At 34.0% G+C, this 20,218-nt stretch overlaps 2 protein-coding genes across 5 annotated transcripts in view; one reads left to right on the top strand and one right to left on the bottom strand.

The window, feature by feature from the left end:
- LOC114945580 (glucose dehydrogenase [FAD, quinone]-like) overlaps positions 1–7,385 on the bottom strand; it is a 30,503-nt gene extending 23,118 nt beyond the window's left edge. The window contains exons 1-2 of the mRNA XM_029321836.2: positions 7,233–7,385; positions 3,951–4,165 (exon numbers count right to left, since the gene is read on the bottom strand). Of these exons, the coding sequence (XP_029177669.1) occupies positions 3,951–4,161 (211 nt within the window). The 5' untranslated portion in view covers positions 4,162–4,165; positions 7,233–7,385. The remainder of the gene's footprint in view (positions 1–3,950; positions 4,166–7,232) is intronic.
- The window catches only part of LOC114945579 (kin of IRRE-like protein 1), a 652,455-nt gene that overhangs the window by 192,997 nt on the left and 439,240 nt on the right, over positions 1–20,218 (top strand). The window lies entirely within an intron of this gene.

Here is a 20,218-nt window from a genome sequence, read left to right on the forward strand (position 1 = left end):
CCGTGGGCAATACATTGCCCACGGCTTCAGCCGTGAACAATAACTTTGAACGCGGCTCAGCCGTAGGCAATGGCTTTGAATGCGGCTTTCCGCACAGAAAACACGCACACAAAGTGCCACTTTGCCTGCACGTGTAATACAAAATCCATTTTCTTGCCCGTTTCCAGTCGATCCTCCAGTCCGATCCTTTTATCGTCGTCGACTTGTGCCGTCTCTCTTCGAGCATTATGCTATTATAATTATTCCGCCAACTTCTTTCTACCGACCGGATATTCATTGACGGAATAATTAATAAGCATCACGTTAATTACTCAGCGCGCGACCCGGGGTATTATTAATATTTTCTCATCACCTCCGCGAGGTAATACACCCCGGCCGCACCCGACGTGACGATTAATCATTTCGCACACGGGTGTACGTTTCCATACACACACACACATATATATACACATTTTATTTCTGTGTCCGCGTCTCCCTGTATTAGGCACAGCGTGCGTTTTGTTCGAAAGAAGAGAAAGAAACTGTACCTGTATATACAGGTATCCCTATATAGTGTCGCATCTCTAATTAACGACAGTGATCATAATAATACCTTGAGAAACGAGACTTTCTCTCGTTATATCTCTACAGCTCTGTTTTTTCCGCAACCGATATATTTTATATTATATAAAAATATGTTATATTATATGTATATATATTTCTATAATATATATTGTATAATATATATTATACAATATATTTCTATAATATATATTGTGTATATATTATACAATATATTTCTATAATATATATTGTGTATATATTATATTATACAATATATAAAAATATATATTAATACATATATTAATATAAAAAAAGGAATATATATTTTTTCTTACACGTAGACAGAATATTGTGGAAAAGCGATCGATATCGCGAACGTAGCACCACGATAGCGGATCGTTCGAAAGTCACTGAAAAATTCCATCTTGCCGCAAGAATATCCCGGGTGTCCTATACCCGGGAATAATCACCCGAAAGGGAGGCAAAAAAAATTAGTTTCGATCGCTCGATCCCGCGAAATTCTCGCGTATCGTCTCTGCCCTTCTATGCGATTGAGCGAATTTCGGGTTCCGAATTTACGCGACCCGAGTTTTTATCAAGCGCGCACTAAAATATTCAATTATGTGCTCCCCCTTTTTTCCCCTTTCTCTTCCTTTACGAGGAGAGACTCGGTTTTGCCGTCGACCGAATGTAAATGTCGAAAGTCGCGACGAATATTTCGGCTGTATATTTTCGGGAAAGTTACATACTATTAATCTCTGGTAACAGAGTTTTATATATTGTTCTCTTATAAAGCTCTCTGACGTGAGTTTAAAATCTTTTTTTATATGGAAAATTAATCGAATGAATAACTATAATTACAAATTACAATTTTATTGTATAGAATGTCCTAAAATTACCATATATTGTGTCCTTTTAACAATAGACTTTCTGTCTAATTTAAAGTCGACTTTCTCCTCGGAAAATGTCAAGGGAGACGATAATTTTTTGCAAGTTTCCAATTTTTTCCATTATATATTTTTGTAATTAAGTCTCAAATTAAAATTCTATTAAAGTAAACTCCACTGAAATTGACTGAAGAATGTAGTTTCGTTAACCTTTCAACTCTACAAAGTTTAGCTTACAAAAAACTCTTTTTTCATTTTTTTTGCTTATATCTAGATATTTTCGCTAAGGAAAAATCGTTCTCAAATTGACCAGAGAGTCTGCTACTAAAAGAGCATCAGGTAATTTTGGGAAATTCTGTACCGTGATGTGATTAATTTGACGCAGTCTCTCTACCTTTTTTCGATAAATTACATATATTCCTAGTAAATGTTTTATTAAGAATATACAGCAATGTAATATATATATGAGTACAAATATCGCATGTCGATCGAACTATTTCGTGATAGTACGCGATTAAATTGGTTTATATTGAAGTTCTATTCGGTATATTGAGAGCGACGTAACTAGAACGAATAACTATTTTATTCATCATTGTTCCCGAGTTATTAATACTCTATTATATTTGATTACTCGCCCCGTGCGGTATTTTCTCTTCTCGATTCGTTTCCCGTTTTTACAATTTTTTTTCTTTTATTGTCTAGTCTGGAAAATGGGTTACATGAACGGCATTTCGCCACACAGTCATTGCTATCATTGCGTAGGTTCACGCATTACATTTTATTATTTCCACTTGTGTAATAACGATACTTACGATGGCTTCCGTCCGAAATTAATTTTTTTCGTTCAAATTAATTTTTTGTAGCAAAATCGACGGCTTATATATCGCTCGCAAAATCGCGTATGACTAACAATTCACGATTGTCAAACCGATATATTCGTTGTTTACACATATTTACACGCGATAACACGTCCGCTCGTTACTCTAATAAGGCTAATGCGATTATTATCGTATATACGCTCAAATCGACACTCAAATCGCTTACTCGATCACTCGAGATACGCGAGCCGGCTCATAAGGATACATTCCAATTACGTCGATCAATTTCACCCATTCATTAGAAAATCACCGACCGTTACTTTCTGCAACTCTTCCTCTCGGTGTATACTATAGTAAGTGTCCATTAGACTCTTATCTTTAATTAAATGTTATCCGGACGATGGTTCCTGCCTCAGTTTTACGAGAAACATATTTCCAAACGATAGTTTTATCAAAGAATCACGCATCTTGTGCATTATTTCGATATATATATATATATATATATATATTGTAAAATTATTAATAAGCAATTTTTTATTTAATTTTATAAAAATGGATGAATGCAATTTTAGAAAGTGGAAAAGGGAAAAGTGTTTGAGTTAGGAAATTTTAGGAAATTTTTTACAACTGGTTTTCATCGCGCGAGACTTAGCTTTGATAGAGCGTAAACATAGAAAAATGTCACATGTCTAATACCAGATTCTTGAATTAGTACATTTTATAATTTACATTCCAGTCGCTCTGCGCTGAGAAACAAGTTATATTCATGGTAAAAAATAAAATTATTCAGATAACCGTTTTCAATTAGACAATTTTAAGATTGCTGCGAAATGTAATATCTTTTTCGTTAGACGAGCAAAATTTGGTGAACATTTTGAATTAACGAAACAATATCATTTGGTTACTCACGTTTTACAATATATAAAATTAAACCGCAATCTATCTCGTATTTAAACAATTGTGAGAATTATATAAAATTTTTTATCATCTTAAGATCTATTATCTTCAAGAAAAAATTTTTTTAACATTATATACCCGTTTTGTTTTGTTAACAAAATATTCTGTTTCTCACTGTGAAGGAAGTTTGTACATTCTACAAAACAGTTTTGTATTATTATGTGAATTAAATTAACAAATTTATATCGACGTGGTAACCAACGGTTTAACTGGTCACATACCAACAATTAGTTTCTGCATCAGTAATAAAATTTTGTTTATTAATAGAAAACATTTTTCTCAGCGAATAGGATAAAAAGAATGAAATAAAACCTTAAAAGGATCTTAAGCTAACCTAAGTTTTACTCCTGTTTTATCGACAAAATGTGAGGTTAGATTCAGCTATAATCTATTTATTAGCTATACGGATTGTTTTTTACCCGAACTTAGAACGCTTCGCCCTTTGTTAATATTAATACTTTAATTTGTACAGGAAAAAGACTTTTATTAATCTGTATAGTCTCATATATCTTGATTACAGAAGTATGAATTCAGATTGATAAGTCGTTTTCCTGCATTAAATGCTGCTAAATTAAAGTATTAATATTAACAAAGAGCGAAGCGTTCTAATTTCGGGTAAAAAACAATCCGTATAGCCAATAAATAGATTTATAGTTTATCTAGCCTCACATTTTGTCGATAAAACAGGACGGAAATCACAGACTTCTCGAGAACGTTGAGGATCACCTTAAATCTATTTACTCACCGCCCACAACGATGAAGTCGTAATAGTGTGCGGGTGGATCCACCGGTCTTATACGCTCGCACGATTGAGATATAATATCTTGAGACCGTACAAACGCATCTATGAGCGTCATAAAGGTTAAGTACTGCGATCCTCCGCAGAGCGTGCTAAGGCTCGGGCCCAGATAGGGTCCCGGGCAACTCGGCCCCACCGATATGTTGTACGACGCCATTGTTCTGTGAACACGCGAAATGCGATTATACAATAATTTAATCGTTATTATTGCTTCACAATAGAAGGCCTATATAAAATGGCGCGTTTTCTCTCTCGCGTGTCTCCTCATGCGTGCTCGTTGTAAGAGAGATAGATAGATTGTCAACGCTATTGTTGTGCACCAGCTGATCGCTCTTGCGCGTGTGTACGTGTGACGGAGTACCTGACTCTATTTGCTCTCTAAACGTTTATTGTCCGTGGTTTATCGTCGGTTTATCCGTCGGTCGTTAAAGGAGACGAGAGCTTAACGATCGTAAATTGATTGGGATATATTTGGTAAATTTTAGCGGGGAGATTCGAGAGCGCGCGCAATAACGCAACGTTGACGTTTTGGAGCGTCACGATTTTACGTGTTGCACGAAAACGCGCGCAATTCCATTCGGCTATCGAGTAAAATCATATTTAATGGCGTTCCCTCTCGCCGCTTCGGTATTCGCGTTTCGTGCGAGTCTCTCCGTTTATTTTTTCTATTTTTTTTTACCAGCGGTTAATGCCCGTATCTCCAACGCCGACTAATCGAAGTCAGGGACGTATCGAAATTATCTCGACTTTCCCGCGCTTTATAGGTATTTCGCAGGATTACTTTACTTGTTATTTTTAATCCTCTGAATTCGATATATCGAGTTCGAGAGACGCGCGAATACAAATCTTTCGCGTTTCGCTGTATTCCACTTCCGACGCCTGTACTTTGACAGATGACGCGACGCGAACTGTCAAAAGTTTCCCTCTCGGCGACATTTCGCGGTAGCGCCGCGGCGTCTCGCCATAAATAAATATTCAGCGCGGCTAGAATTAGCGGGATATGAGTTAATAGCATATTGTAATTAACCGAGCGTATTAATTAATTCATCCCTAATTAACGTGGTTACCTTTCTGTGTCTACCATTACTAATGCGCGCACGCAATTTAGCGCCCGGAGGAACAAAGTACGAGCTACAAAGAGTCGGCTCGCGAGCGAGCAAAGTGCAATGATTATCACACAATCAATTTACATAATTCCTCCTTCGTGGCGCTTCTGTACCGAAAATCGCTCGTTATTATCTCCCCTTTTCCGCCCGGGTAGGGATATCTCGGGAATCGCGCGCTGACGTTAATTAACGCGCGCTAATTTCGAAACATCGGTATCCCTCGAGTCACGTGAATCACGCAAATGACACAAGAAACGAACCAACGAACGAGAGATTGCGCGTTTTATTATATATATATATATATATATATATATATATACTATATAAAATATATATCGACCATATATATAATATACGCGCATCAAACTTGCGTTAAACGTATACTGCAATACGGCCGATACGATTTATTGCAACGAGCTGTAACGCGAGATTGTGTAAAAAAAAATAGAAAAGTAGAAAAGCATAGCGGGTGAGTTCCCGCGCAGAAAAATGAATAAAAAAATCGATAAACTCTCTTTGAAACTTCTTTCGTATAAATCGATATTTCATTTCCAATCGGAAACGGAAGATATCAAATAATACTTATATTCGCTCGTATATTGTTAACAACAAGAAACTCATTTAAAGACCAACGTAACGAGCACTTATTAAGGTAATATAAAATAAACGATTTATTCAATCTATATTACAAACAAACGTTTCGATTGCACGCAGCCTTCTTCAGTAAAAAATTCAATTCAAATCAATATAACATATCTTAAAGTTAATAGTCTTTCGTTAACATAAATCGGGAATTGAAACAAATATAATATATATCTCGCTGAACTTGTGCATATTATACAACTTATGATGCGACAACATTTAAGATGCTGGAAAGATTCCGTATAATTTCTTCATTTCTATGTGAGAAATCGTTGTTATCAACCCTACTATGATTAATAAATAAATTAATTAATTAATACTGTGTCCAAGTTAAAATAGTAATAAAAATTACACGCTTACTTATAATATATGTTGTTCTTCACTGAAAGTCACGTATGACAAGACCTCTCATTTCCAACTTATTTATTTTATATCATCTTAATAAGTGCTTGTTACGGTCTTTAAATAAGTTTCTTGGAAACGGAAGAGTTCGAATGATAACCGCACAATTTTGCATGTCACAATGTAAAAGGATATACTGTATTATAAAAAATATTAACTATTATAATTAAATTTGTTCTTATATATTTTACATCTAAAATTTAGTTTTCATGTTTAAATTTTAACTTTGATAATTAATATTTTTAAATGATGATTTATCTCTGTTAAATTATAATTATGATAGGCAACGGGATTTATGGAAAAATTTCTTTGAGATTTAATTGAAATTCATTCAGATTTCTCAAAAAATGTAGTAAATAAAGATTCAGATAAAAAGTGCGTTTTCAACTAAAAGAAGAAATGCGTTTCTAAACAAGAAACCAAAGTAAGGCATTTCGTTTGCTTTTTCTAATGTTTCTTGAAAATTCCTTTCTAATTTTGCATTGAAAATGACTATTCAACAGGATAATTAAAATTCTCTGCTTCAATAGAACTTTACAGTGACCCAATTAACGTTGATTGATCTTTAAATTTTGTTGATGCTCTTGATTAATCAAATGGAGCCAAGAAATCAGTTAAATATTCTGAAATTCTTCACAGAGATAGAATCAGATTTAAAAATGATAAAAATATGTAAAGATATATTAAATACGTGTTATTTTATTATACAACCGCGCTTCGCCGACTCTGTATCAACTTTGAAGCGGAAATTTAAATACAAGAAAATCAATACGCAATATACAGTGATAAATGAATCAAAGAAATTCATACGCTTTAATTTTTTATTCCATCGAGAGAATTCACTAGCTATAGTAAAAACGTAAAAACGACGGATTTCTCATTCGACAAAAGTAATACCAGCTTTTTTCCTTCAATTTAATCCGTCAAAGAAAAACAGATTTAAATTTTGCCGCGCTAATATTTATAGCTAATATTTTTTTCTCCGCCGGTAACGCGATTTATCGGGAGTTAAGAGATTTTGCGACTTCGTATATATTTTACGTGAAATAATAATAAATATATCAACGTTGTGTGTTACCGTTGACGTAACTGAATCAGCACGGCTCTCTCGTCGTGACGGATTTCTTATCGATGTTGCACTCCGATACGGATATACGTTGCAGCGCGTGACCCGGCTTCGCACGTGTAGCCGCGAAGCAGCAAAACGGGCAAAGTATAACTGTAAGACCTCTCACCGTAGAACGCCACTTTATAATTCATCTCCCACTCTGCTGGGCTCCTCCGGCTTCTCTATTCCCCGGCGTCGTAGGCGTCCACCATGGACAGATCATTGCCGATGAATCCGAACGATCGTAAAGTCCTGTCGTCGCTAATCATCGCGCGGAGATGAAAAAATCCGCCGCGTAATCTTTATTATTCGAAACGCGGATGCTGCGAATGAGTGGATTTCGGTTTTTCCATTCGGGTTTTTTTCCGATATCGCGATGGCCTTCAAAATTAAGAAGCAGAAACACGAGGACAATTTAATAAAGAATACAATTAGATATTTAAAGACAAGGCTCGTGTAATATTATAAAATTAAGATTTAGAAAGACAGGGCCAACTATAACGAGCATATTAAATTAGTGAGAGATGTAATGTCAACACATAATTACTTTATTACTTAGTAAATACAATGAGGACAATTAATACACTGTCAAAAGAGGCCGCAGAAGAAAATAATATTTTCAGTATATATAATAATAATAATAATAATAATTAATAAGAAAATAAAATAATAATAATAATAATAATAAATATAATAATAATAATAATTAATAATTAGAATATAATTGAATTTTTTTATGTGCAATTTTATATTAAATTGCAACGTTCATTCAAAGGGAGGGAGCACATTTTTTTTTATTGATTCAAAAGAAGAGCAAATGCCCCAATATGCAATACATATAATAAATAATTCTTATTTTCTAGAAATATTGAAAGAATTGAGATCTCTCTCAATTTTAAAGATTTTTCGTTTTCTTCGGAAAATATCGCGATTATCGCTCGCGGAATTAACATTATTTTCATATTAAAAGTAAATGGGATATTTTTTGCGGGGATTTTAAGGATTTTTGATATCGCGAGTATTCTCTGGCGGAGAAAATGGATCTGCGAAATAAAAGCTTTTCGCGCGCGCGAAAATTTCTGCACTTATTAAAAGTTCGCGCGCGATAAGAAATAGTCGAGTGTAATCGACGAGTCGGAATAAGAATGATAATGATGCGTAAAAAATTTATGCAATTTGACGCAAAGGTTATCTCTGCTACGCTCGTACAAGTAAGTCATTTCTCGTTCGATTAAACAAGAGTCGTTTTATCTGTCGATCGATAATATATACGTTCATCAGCCAGTTTAGCTATCTCGATGCGACACTCGGTGAATTTAGCGGAACAATTCGATCTTCGTATCGCAGGATTATTAACGCATTGATACAGACTCGTTTGCTGGGAAATACTCGCTCGTCGTAAAATATAATATGTTCATCGTCCCGCAATTGCCCGAATATTACGACGTAATGACGGATATATGCGAGAGCGAGGATAAAGGCGTCTGTCGATCTAACGCGAAATCGATGTTGCTAGCTAATATCATAGTATAGACATTAATAGTAGCGACACTCCGTATTTATTTTGTCTGATTTTCATTGCGCATGTCATAACCGAAACATATGTACAGTGACATAATCTATTCAGACGCATATGTTTTGTATTGTGACAAGTTAGGTGATGAGTTGAGCACACGTGAACCCATTAACTTTTTATAAAGATGTATTATATAACAAATAAAATAAGTGCGAGGGCGTATTGTGCTGTCACAAATTGTCCGAATTGCGGGAAGAACGCTATCATTTTAGTCTAACAATATGGCGGTTAGTCTCAAGCTCATAAAAATTGAGTACGTGAAGATCAAAGGTACCGTTATGTACTGTCGCTACTATTAAATGTCTATACTATGCTAATATCACGTATCGGTATATAAACACACACAAACATACCTAGAAGGGATATAAATCATCATTCCGTACGCGATCCGAGCGATCCGAGCGTGTCATAGCCGCCATGTTCTTAGCCGAAACATATGTACAGTGACATAACCTATTCAGACGCATATGTTTTGTAGTATGACAAGTTAGGTGATGATGAGTTGAGCACGTGAACCCATTAACTTTTTATAAAGATGTATTATATAACAAGTAAAATGAGTGCGAGGGCGTATTGTGCTGTCACAAATTGTCCGAATTGCGGGAAGAACGCTATTTTAATCCAACAATATGGCGGTTAGTCTCAAGCTCATAAAAATTGAGTACGTGAAGATCAAAGGTACCGCTATGTACTGTCGCTACTATTAAATGTCTATACTATGCTAATATCACGTATCGGTACATAAACACACACAAACATACATAGAAGGGATATAAATCATCATTCCGTACGCGATCCGAGCGACAGGGGGTGAATAAGAAATTGTCGCGTTTATATTTATTTATACCACGTTATTATAGCGACGTCGCGTTCATTTATTCGCGAAGCCACCCCTTCGAGCCCCTCCTGGTTTATATAGTGTCAGTAAAATGCGGAACGGCCATTTTCCTCGTACACGCAATTGCGGCGTAATACGTGCGTTACACACGCGTGAATGATGATCCTTAGACACGCGCGTGCAATAAATCAAGCCTCTTTTAATTCTGCAAAGCCACTCGCGCGCAATTAAAAACAAACCGGCCCTTCATTTCCGATTGACGTGTTACAATTCTCACGAGTTGTTATACGATAAGGAGAGGGCGATTATGTCTCTGAAATCACGCGAATGGAACTCCAGTGAATGGACATGCATGAAATATGTGTGTAATATGTAAACTTATTGTCTCGCTATGCTTGATGTATATTTATTTTTTTTATTAGTGAAAATATTTTTTTGAAAATATTTAACAATATATTAATTTTTTTCCGTATTTTTTTCTATATTATTTGTATTAGAAATATCAATATACTTCTATAATTTAAATATGTATAACATGCAAACTGATTGTCTCGTTATGTTTGATATATATCCCGGACGTATTTTTTTTATTTTCCCATATTTTTCTGAGAATATTTAACAAAGTATATTTATCTTTTTCCGCATTTTTATCTTACGTTTTCAGTTGTCTATATTAATAAAAATACTAATATATTACCTCTATAATTTAGATATGTCTAATATGCAAATTGATTGTCGTGCATTATGATTAATGTATTACAGAGATATATATTTTTTATTTTGATGGAGTATTTTTTTAGAATATTTAATAATATATTTAATTATATTTTGCGTATTTTTTATCTTCCGCGTTTCGTCTATATTATAAAAATGCTAATGTATCTCTCTAATCTCAATCGTAGTTTTTATTGTCAGTTGCGATTGTATGATTCAGCACTATTGTTTGTTCTTGAGCGTCATCAATTCTCGTTACGCATATCAGCGATTATCTCTACATATTTGCAAAATACTTTACTGCAAAATCATAGGGCGAGAAATCTTTGTAGACGTATAATACTTTGGAGATGATTTTTAAACATTAGACATAACTTGACGGTTAGATAATAGTTTTGATTTCAAGTAAACACAATTAAAGACAGTGCGATTAAAGATAATCCATATAAAGTAATGCTAAAAATACATTTGGAAAACAAATCAATTTAGTATGTCACTTTGCGTTTATCCGAATGAATTATCTTGTGTAATGTGTACTTAATTAGACACGAGAAAATTATCAATACACAAGTTATTGTAGTTTCGAAGAAGATGTGGATTTTCCGCAAAAAGCGGATGAATTTTCGCGCGCAAACATCGAGAATTCAATACATACGTACATATAATATACATATACATTAATATCGCCGATAATCCGCGTCTGCAAAATTCTAGTGCCATCGCCGACGATATTCATTACCTTAATACGCCGTATCAATTTGCCGAAATAATTTCATCTTCGCGGACGAATTATTAGTTATTATCGGCGCCGCGAAAAGTCGCATCGCGAACGATACATGCGTATCATCGTTTAATAATATAATTATGGACGTATACAGAGTGTCCCAAAATTACCGGACACTCTCTGTTAATACACTGAAAGAAATTATTAAATTAATATAATAAATATTTATTTCAATACTGTCAAATAAATTATTTATTTGAAACAAATAAATATTTATCTGTTTTGGAAAGGATTTTCTTATATTAAATAAAAATATTATTAGTTTCAAATAAATGATTATTCAATTTTAATAAATTTTTTTTTTAGTGTAGGGGAATTCCTCAGATTATTTGGAGACGATTTTTCCTCAACAAAAATGTCGAGGGAGGTCATCATTTCTTGCATGTTCTCAATTTTTGCCATCTTTGTAATTTAGTCTTAAATTAAAATTCTACTAAAGTAAACTCTACACTGAAAAAATATATTATAATAAAAAAATTATACTTGATTTAAAAAAGTAATTTATTTGTATTTTTCAAACCAGATATTCACTTGAAGGAAATAAAAATATGTCACTGATTTAAAAAAATATTTTTTAACTTTTAAAAGTGATTATATTTACTTTGGAAAAAACGCAGTAGTTTTAATCTAAAAAAACAAAAATGAAAATAAAAGAAACATTTTCTTAAATACAATTTTTTAAATTGCATCTACAATTTTTTCAGGTATACCTGAAATTAACGTTTGCGAAAAACCCTTTATTTTCAATCGCTTACAACTCGAAAATTATTGGTGTCTCGACAATTTTGCCGAGGAAAAGTCGCCTCCAAATAACCTGAGGAATTTCCCTATTAACAGAGGATGTCCGGTAATTTTGAGGCACCCTGTATAACGCGAAATGTTGTGTCCGCTTACAATTCACGCGTGCCGGAAACGAGTGTCGATGCTCTCTTTCGTTTGTCGCACGAGGGAGTGGATGGCCATTACCGAAATTAGCGTTAGCGATTCGATTACGCGCGGTTATTATTACGTCATTCGTCGAACGAGAGAGCGCGATTATACGCGTTTGATGCATTCGTCGAGATCAAAGGCGAATCGTCGATGTTTCCGCGATGTCTCTAATGGCAGATCAGGTGGAATTTTATGATGCTGACTCTCGTCGTCGAAAAACATTCGCATTACAGCGATATTGGATTTTCCTGGGAAAAATCAGTAGAGATATCCTCCCGATGGAATTTTGCGGCTTGGCGGGTCAATAAAATTGTCGTTCGCGATATTAGAGAATGTTAAAAAAATGAGGCATTTCCAGGGATGGAAACAGGATTAAAAGTTTTCAAGTTCAACTTGATTATTGCTGTCTGGTTTTATACGTAGAGTGAATTTTCTACGAAATCATGCGGGAATTGGTTTAATAGACTGGAAAGAGCCAGACGCGGAAATTAGGAAAAATTAACTTTCATTGAAACTGATTAATTGTGTGCGCGAGGTAAAAATTTTTCTTCATACAGGATTTTATTTTTAATAATTTTCTATAATTTAGGGAGCGACTTCGTGTCGATATTTTTCTCATATTTCAAAATAAAATTTCGTATTGAGATTACTTAATTACTTTTGGTATTATCTTAAGAAAAATATATGCTCTGTGCACAACTAATTAATTTCAATTAAATTAATTTTTTCTTAAAATGGACCGCACTACGATCTGGTTCTTTCTCGTCCGTTGAAATTTAAACATTGAACTTCACATTGAGAGTATTACTAAAGTCTTAGTTGTTGGTTTAATAAAATTCTCAGTTTTAATTTATTTCTTCAACTAGAAATACCTAGAGAGTACAAAGTTAAATATAAAATAATGAGAAGAAATAATCTTATATATGATATATTATATGTATATGTATATTTTATATATATTATATAATATGATAATTTATATACATATATAAAACAAATATATATATTTTTTTTGAAAATTAAATTCGGCCAACAACTCTCTTCTTTCGAAACTATTTTGAGCTGTATAAAATGCTATGATATTTCTAAAAAAGGAAGAAATATCTGGTGCCAAATCCTTAGCGCATGTTTATTCTTATAAAAAAAAATAACACCATTATATATATAATTATTGACTTCCTAATACATGATGATCGTACAATATGTATTGCGTAACTTGCAAATATCTTGAACTTTCCGCAGGAAAGGAAGGAAAAAGAAAGTAAACTGTATTAATAGCAATTTGAAAACGGCACTATCTACCCACTTATAAACCGCAATTACACCGTAATCACGTGCGCGATCGATCGCTCTTTTATGATCGCAAGATCGCGTCAGGAAATCATAATTGCCTGTTGCAAAATTAATCTCGCAATAATTTACCTCGATAGAAAAATCGTTCGTTCCAAAATGTTCCGCAAATTTTAATGTGTTTGGTTTGATTAGGTTAGGTTGCCTTTACAGCACGAAATATTGCATAAATATTTCAATATATTGCGCCATATTACAAATTTTGCATCAATATTGTGCAAATATTATAAGTTTTATTTTTTTTTGGAGACATTGCAAAATATTACTGCTATATTATAATGTAATCACATAGTTCTTTTATTTACCGCTATGCGCCGCAAGCTGAGCTATCTAACTCGCATTAAGTTTTAGTCACGAATTAATTTTTTCTGATACGATCCCAACACAGGGAACTCAAATATTAAATTGATTGCTCAGAAATCGGACAAATAAATGTCTGAATAAATGAAGACAAAAAATAAGAAATATTCTGCAATATTTTGTAAATATTATATTCACGTTTGTGCAGAAACAAATCAGCATCATTGCAGAAATGTTGCACAATATAATTTGGGAGCAGACATATCTATATTGTGGCAAGCTTTCAGGAATATTGCATGCAATATTTCAGTCTTGCAAAACAATATTCTTGCAATATTCCGTCAATTTTCGTGCTGTAGAGGTTAAGTTTGGTATCGATCATTTATTCTCGTCTCGGCGAAATCGATGACGGAATATTAGGATATAATATATAGATCCCTAAATCGAGATTAGAGCGCTCTTTGCGGAGGTTAAAGTGCAAAGGACATTCAGGACCCAGGTTCTTTCGAAGAAGGTTAATCCTCGCGCGGTTTTTGCGGTCGATCCGCATTGTTTAAACGAAAATCATATTTCGCGGGGAAACTCGGTTTACGTTGGCGAACAATGGGACTTCCGGTTTTTTTTTCACTGACCAAGGCCTCCGATAAATTTTCAGCCGAAACGAGGGGAAGGAAGGGGAAAGGAGATGAATGTAATATCGCATCCGCGCGTCTCGACAGAAGAATAAACAGACCTGCTTTCATTAACGTCGCCGTAATGCATTAAGTAGAACGGAGTTTCTCGCGTCGAGCTCCGACGCGGTGTTTGAACAAGTCGTATGCAGAGAATGATAAAATGTGTAATTTCAACGATCTCTCTCTCTCTCTCTCTCGCGGAGGAAAATCTTATTTCTACGCATCTCGAATATTTATATAACGATTTAGTCCTCGTTTCGGAGCCATTATAATTAGAGAATTAGTTTGTGGACTGTGTCTTTCAAACGGAAATATTTTGTTTCGATTTTTTGGTCTTCTTTTGAAAACTGATTGCGAGTCCGGTCAACAGTTTTTCTTTTAAAACATGTTTTCTGCTGCAAGGGATGATTTCTCGAAAGAAGGAAGAAATATGTCGTACATCGTCGTTAGAAGTATTAGCTCACATTTTGTTCTTCTGAAATAACATAAGGAATAACATCATACTATCCATTTTTTTATAATTATTGTGTTTATAATTATACTCGTTTAATTATTTTAATAATTTTGAATTATTATAATAATTATTAAATGCTGCTAAATAATTTACTTTCTTATAAAATAAAGCAAACAGAGCATTGTATTGTAAATTATTTTAATAATTATTGTGTTAATAATTATTAAAATAATATAGCAATTAATAGAGCAATTTTTTGACAGTGTATTGAATTATTTAAGTAATTCAAATTTCTCATAAATTTTTATATAATGAAAAATAACATCGTATTATAAATTATTTTAATAATAATTATTGTATTAATAATTATGTGGATTATATGTTAATAATTATACTGATAATTCTATCTTAAAATAATTCAAAATATTGGTCGAAAGATTGCTCTAAATGCGCTCCAAATTAATCTTTCGCTCGATAATTTCATTATGACTTTCTCTCTACAGATTTTTCGGGCAGACGTTCTAGTTTCGTATTTTTTTTTTCAATTTTTTCGCATTCGGGTGAAACAAGGGTCCGAATGCGGTTTCTTCGAAACCGCTTCCGCTTGATTCCCTCGGGCATCAACGGGAACGTGTCCGTGACGTAATTTCCGCGATGTCTCCGCGCCCTCGAGTTTTCTTTCCGGGAAAACCACGAATCTAATCGAGTCGGACGGCCCCTCTTTAAGACGCTGTCCAAACCAGCACCCCGAGAGCTTAGACGAAAAAGCACCTACCTACCAGCAGGCTTTTTTGTGAGCAATTTAAGAGTTTCCCGGGGATTGGGCGCTAACTTCCAGCTTCGTTTATCTTAATTCTGAGACCCCCGGAAGATCGGGGGAAAATACTCATGGCTCTTTTGTTCCGGGCGTTTCGTTTGTTCAGGGAGACACGAGCCATCTTCTTTTTTTCATTAACGCCAGATGTCGTTTGAATGTGTTTTTTTTTCCTCTCGACTCCGAATGTGCGTTTCCCTCCCGGCGACGCACTGTCGTTTACGTCAATCTATTTTTTTTCCTTTCTTTTCTCTCAATCCTATTATTCTCTTTTTCTCGATACACATTGTTACGCAAAAGATGTTTAGCTCCGAGGAAATCGCGCGAGACGCGGGAATGATCGATAATGGGTTTGTTCTTTATTGCTGCACTGATAAATTAGTGCATTAAGTTAAAGTGAGATAAATATATTTTGTATTACACGTGCAGGCAAAGTGACACTTTGTGTGCGTGTTTTCTGTGCGGAAAGTGGCCGATTTCGCACGCCGCCATCTAGCGGCGACGCATGAATAAGCCGCATTCAAAGCCATTGCCTACGGCTGAGCCGCGTTCAAAATCATTGCCCACGGTTAAAGCCGTGGGCAATACTTTGGCTCGTGCGTCAATCCCCCGCACTCGTGACCAATTGTCAACTTTCCGCACTTGATACACAATATACTATTGTTTCACTCTAACTTATTGTACCAGTGTACATTAGTTCACCAGTGTAGCAATAAAGAACAAACCCAATGATCATCTCCAGCCGGAACAGGTCGATGACGGAGCTTCCCTCTTTCTTTCTCTCTATAGAAAAAATTGCCGCTTGTATAAAAGTGAAAAAGAGAGGAAGAAGAATGGATCGTGATTTTATAAAACGCGTGTTACCTGAGGGGGGGCCGAGGGGGGCCGCCCCCCTACCATCAGGATGACAAAATGCGTATTACGCGGACGAAATAAAGGCCGAACCGCGGCCATCCGCGTTCGTTAAGTGGACGATTGTTTTGCGTTCGCGTAACAAGGTAAAACGGGAAAATGAGATTCCCGAGTTTGTTGACGCAAACGTCCCGCCGAATAAAGTCGATAATAAAAGGGCACGGAAGCATTTTTGCGTTTTCGCCGCGTTTACCTCCTCGCTTGTCGCGTAAAAAAATATCCGTGCGATATAAAAAAAAAAAAAAGTAAAAATAATCCAAACCGGTTTTGTGTGTTGCAGAACCTGTTTTTTAATCTTGATTACTCTTTTTTTTTATACATACACATTGAAACGGATATCGATATTGCGTACTCATCGTTCTCTGCACTTTGTGTGTCAGCGATAAATATAAAACGGCGATTGATAAATAATGATAATTTCCGAGTTTTTGTCCTGCTCTCGCGGAGGTTAAGCAGCTTCTTGTGCACAAAATTATACCACGTGCGATATTATATTATTCTCGCGCGTTTAATCACGGCTGATGCGCGCGATCCATTTATCAGGCCGATGACGAAGAGAAACAAAGATCGAGAAGAACGAGAGAGAACTGTTGGCTCCAAGTAAAACGGATGATGAGATATTAGCGTGTATAAGCGATGCATATATTAACAAAGTTCTTATCCTTACCGAGCGTTCGTTCGTTTGTTTCTCCACCCTTCTCTCTTTCTCGCTATCCGGAGTCTAAAACTTTCCCCTACCCCGGGGAATGTGAGTAAACACTCCGAGGAACTTGAGAGGAGAATTATATCCTACGCAGAAGTACAAAGGGAATCATTAGAGCTGCAGGGATGCAATAATCAACGACGTCAAATGTTTCAATGTGTCCTACGTATTTTTCAAAAGAGGAACACTTTCCTCCTCTTTAATTAAATATTTAGTTTTATAGTTTCGTCTAACTCGTGTTTATTGATACATTGAAACAAACATTTATCGAATTCGAATAAATATTTATTTTTAATTTTTAATTAAATTATTTTGTGTTATTTTAATATTTTTATATTAAACAAAATGCTTAATTTTTTTTATTACTCCAAGGGGGGCAAATGCCCCCTCTTGCCCCCTAATAAATAATTTATTTGAAACTAATAATATTGATTTGATGTGAAAAATATTTCCTCCTCTTTAATAAAATATTAATTTTTATAGTTTCGTCTAACTCGTATTTATTAATACATTAAAAAAAATTTCTCGAATAAATATTTATTTCAATATACTGCCTAATAAACACGAGCCAGAATTTTTTCAGTGAGGAGCACGATTAAAATTTTTTTGTGTTTTATATTATTATTCTTTCTTAATTTTTTACATACAATTTTTTTTATTATTGTGTTATTTTAATATTTTTATATTAAATAAAATGCTCAATTTTTTTATTGACTCCAAAGGGGGCAAATGTCCCCTCTTACCCCCCTAATAAATAATTTATTTGAAACTAATATTGATTTATTAGGCAGTATTGAAATAAATATTTATAAATTTAGTAATTTGTTTCAACGTGCTATTTCGTTTCTATTTTACTCCAAATCAGATGTTTAAGTATAGGGCAAAGTGCACTCGCTTCATTCAATAATTAACGTCAATGATTTATAATAACCTGAATATTTAATTTGCAATTAAGACGCGAGTATCTGCCGGGTCTTCAGGTCCAATCTTAGGATAGACGAAAGATATTATAAGTGTGCGATTTACGATATCGATATTTTAACGCTTAAATGATGCAGGGCGGATGCTTTACGGTAAGCGCTCGTGTTCTATGCAGATTCATTAATCCAGGATGAAGTAATCGGATTGAATCTATGAGTGGAGAACTTAATAATTACACAGATTCCGTATAGGCTTAGAGCATCATACTTACGGGATAAAGACGTTCAACTTACAAGGGGATTCCCTGCGTGATTCCCCTAAATGGAGTGGCCCATAATCGCGCACGATAGTTCATTTTGCCATTGCGAGACGCTAAAGTGTGTGCCAGAAATGTTGAGATATTGTACATATAATGCCTTCACTTGCAGGAGGATTTGCCCTCGAAACGCTTTGATTTAATAATAACACGGAAATTATATATTAGCTAACGTAAAATATTTTAAGCTCTTATGCGTCCAAAAAGAGTTGGAAAGTCTTAATAAATATGGGTCCGCAAATAAATCATTTTTACGATATTTTAATTTTTTTATGTGTTTATTTTATTGTTATAATTTTTATTTTTATTTGCAAAAAAAAACGGCTAGTATTTTACCTCATCTTAAAAAAGATACTCGTAAAAATTTTGTTTATTAAGACTTTTTGGTTTATTTTTGGGCATATTAAATCCCTTTAAAATATTTTCTTTTTTTTTCAACACCTTGTATATATTATATCTGAAATTTAATTACCATGTCCTAAATTTTAGCTATGATAATTAAAATTTTTCAATTGCAGTTTAATAAAGAATTTTCAGTGAAATTATAATTACAGTAAGAAACTTATAAAAGTGAGCACCGTAAATGTATCTGGAAAATTTTCTCTGGTATTAATTGGAATTTATTCAGATTTCTCAAAGAAATTATGAATTCTGATTAGGAAATCAATAAATATTCAGATGAAAAGTGTGACGTTTTAAAAATGCATTTAGAAAATCGACAAATCCAAATTTACTTTTTTCAATATTTTTCTAAAAATTTCTTGCTAATTTTGTATTTAAAACAATTAAACAAATTAACTAAAATACTATTTGCCCGGATAGAAATTTACAATGGCCCAATTAACGATGATTGATCTTGACATTTTTTCTTTTTTGCCCGGATAGAAATTTACAATGGCCCAATTAACGATGATCGATCTTTAAAGTTGACGCTCTTCTTTAATTAAATGGAGCCAAGAAATTAGTTAAATATTTTAGAAACTCTTTATAGAGATAGAATCAGATTTTAAAATAAAAACGTGTAGATAATATTAAATGTATTTTATTTTATTTATTAACCGCGCTTTGCAGAGTCTGTATTAAGTTTGAGACGGAAATTTAAATGCGAGAGAATTGATATGCTGCACAGCAGTGAAATAATTAATACACTTTTATTTTTATTGAAAGAATTCAATAGCTGGATATAAAAATGAGATTTCTTATTCGACGAAAGTATATCGTATTCTTTTTTTAATTTTACTCATGAAAATGAATGAAAGTTCATTAATCCATTAAAGACATTCTCTATAGCGACACTTAAAATTTAGCTATTTTCACATTATTCAAAGAAATAAAATACAAATGCAAATAACAATTTATCAGCTGAGTAATCACGATTGATTGACTTAAACAATTAGAGAAATAAAGAATCACACGTGTCAATTAGTTATTTATCTTTCGAGCTATTCTTAAAAATGCGCTAATTAGAATCCGAAAGCAACACAGCCAATTATTTTGACGTGTATAAGATCTTTCAAAATATATAATGGCCGTTATTATCGGAACTTGTCGGAATTGACTTTGTTGCAAAGGTGATCTCGCTAATTATGATGGAGCGGACTTCCGGTTACGGACGGAATATAACGATAACGATAACAAAAAAATGAAGCATGTCTCTCCATATGACTTGC

The sequence above is a fragment of the Nylanderia fulva genome, unplaced genomic scaffold, assembly GCF_048542155.1.
Source record: "Nylanderia fulva isolate GAGA-0341 unplaced genomic scaffold, ASM4854215v1 Scaffold32, whole genome shotgun sequence".
NCBI classification, from domain to species: domain Eukaryota; kingdom Metazoa; phylum Arthropoda; class Insecta; order Hymenoptera; family Formicidae; genus Nylanderia; species Nylanderia fulva.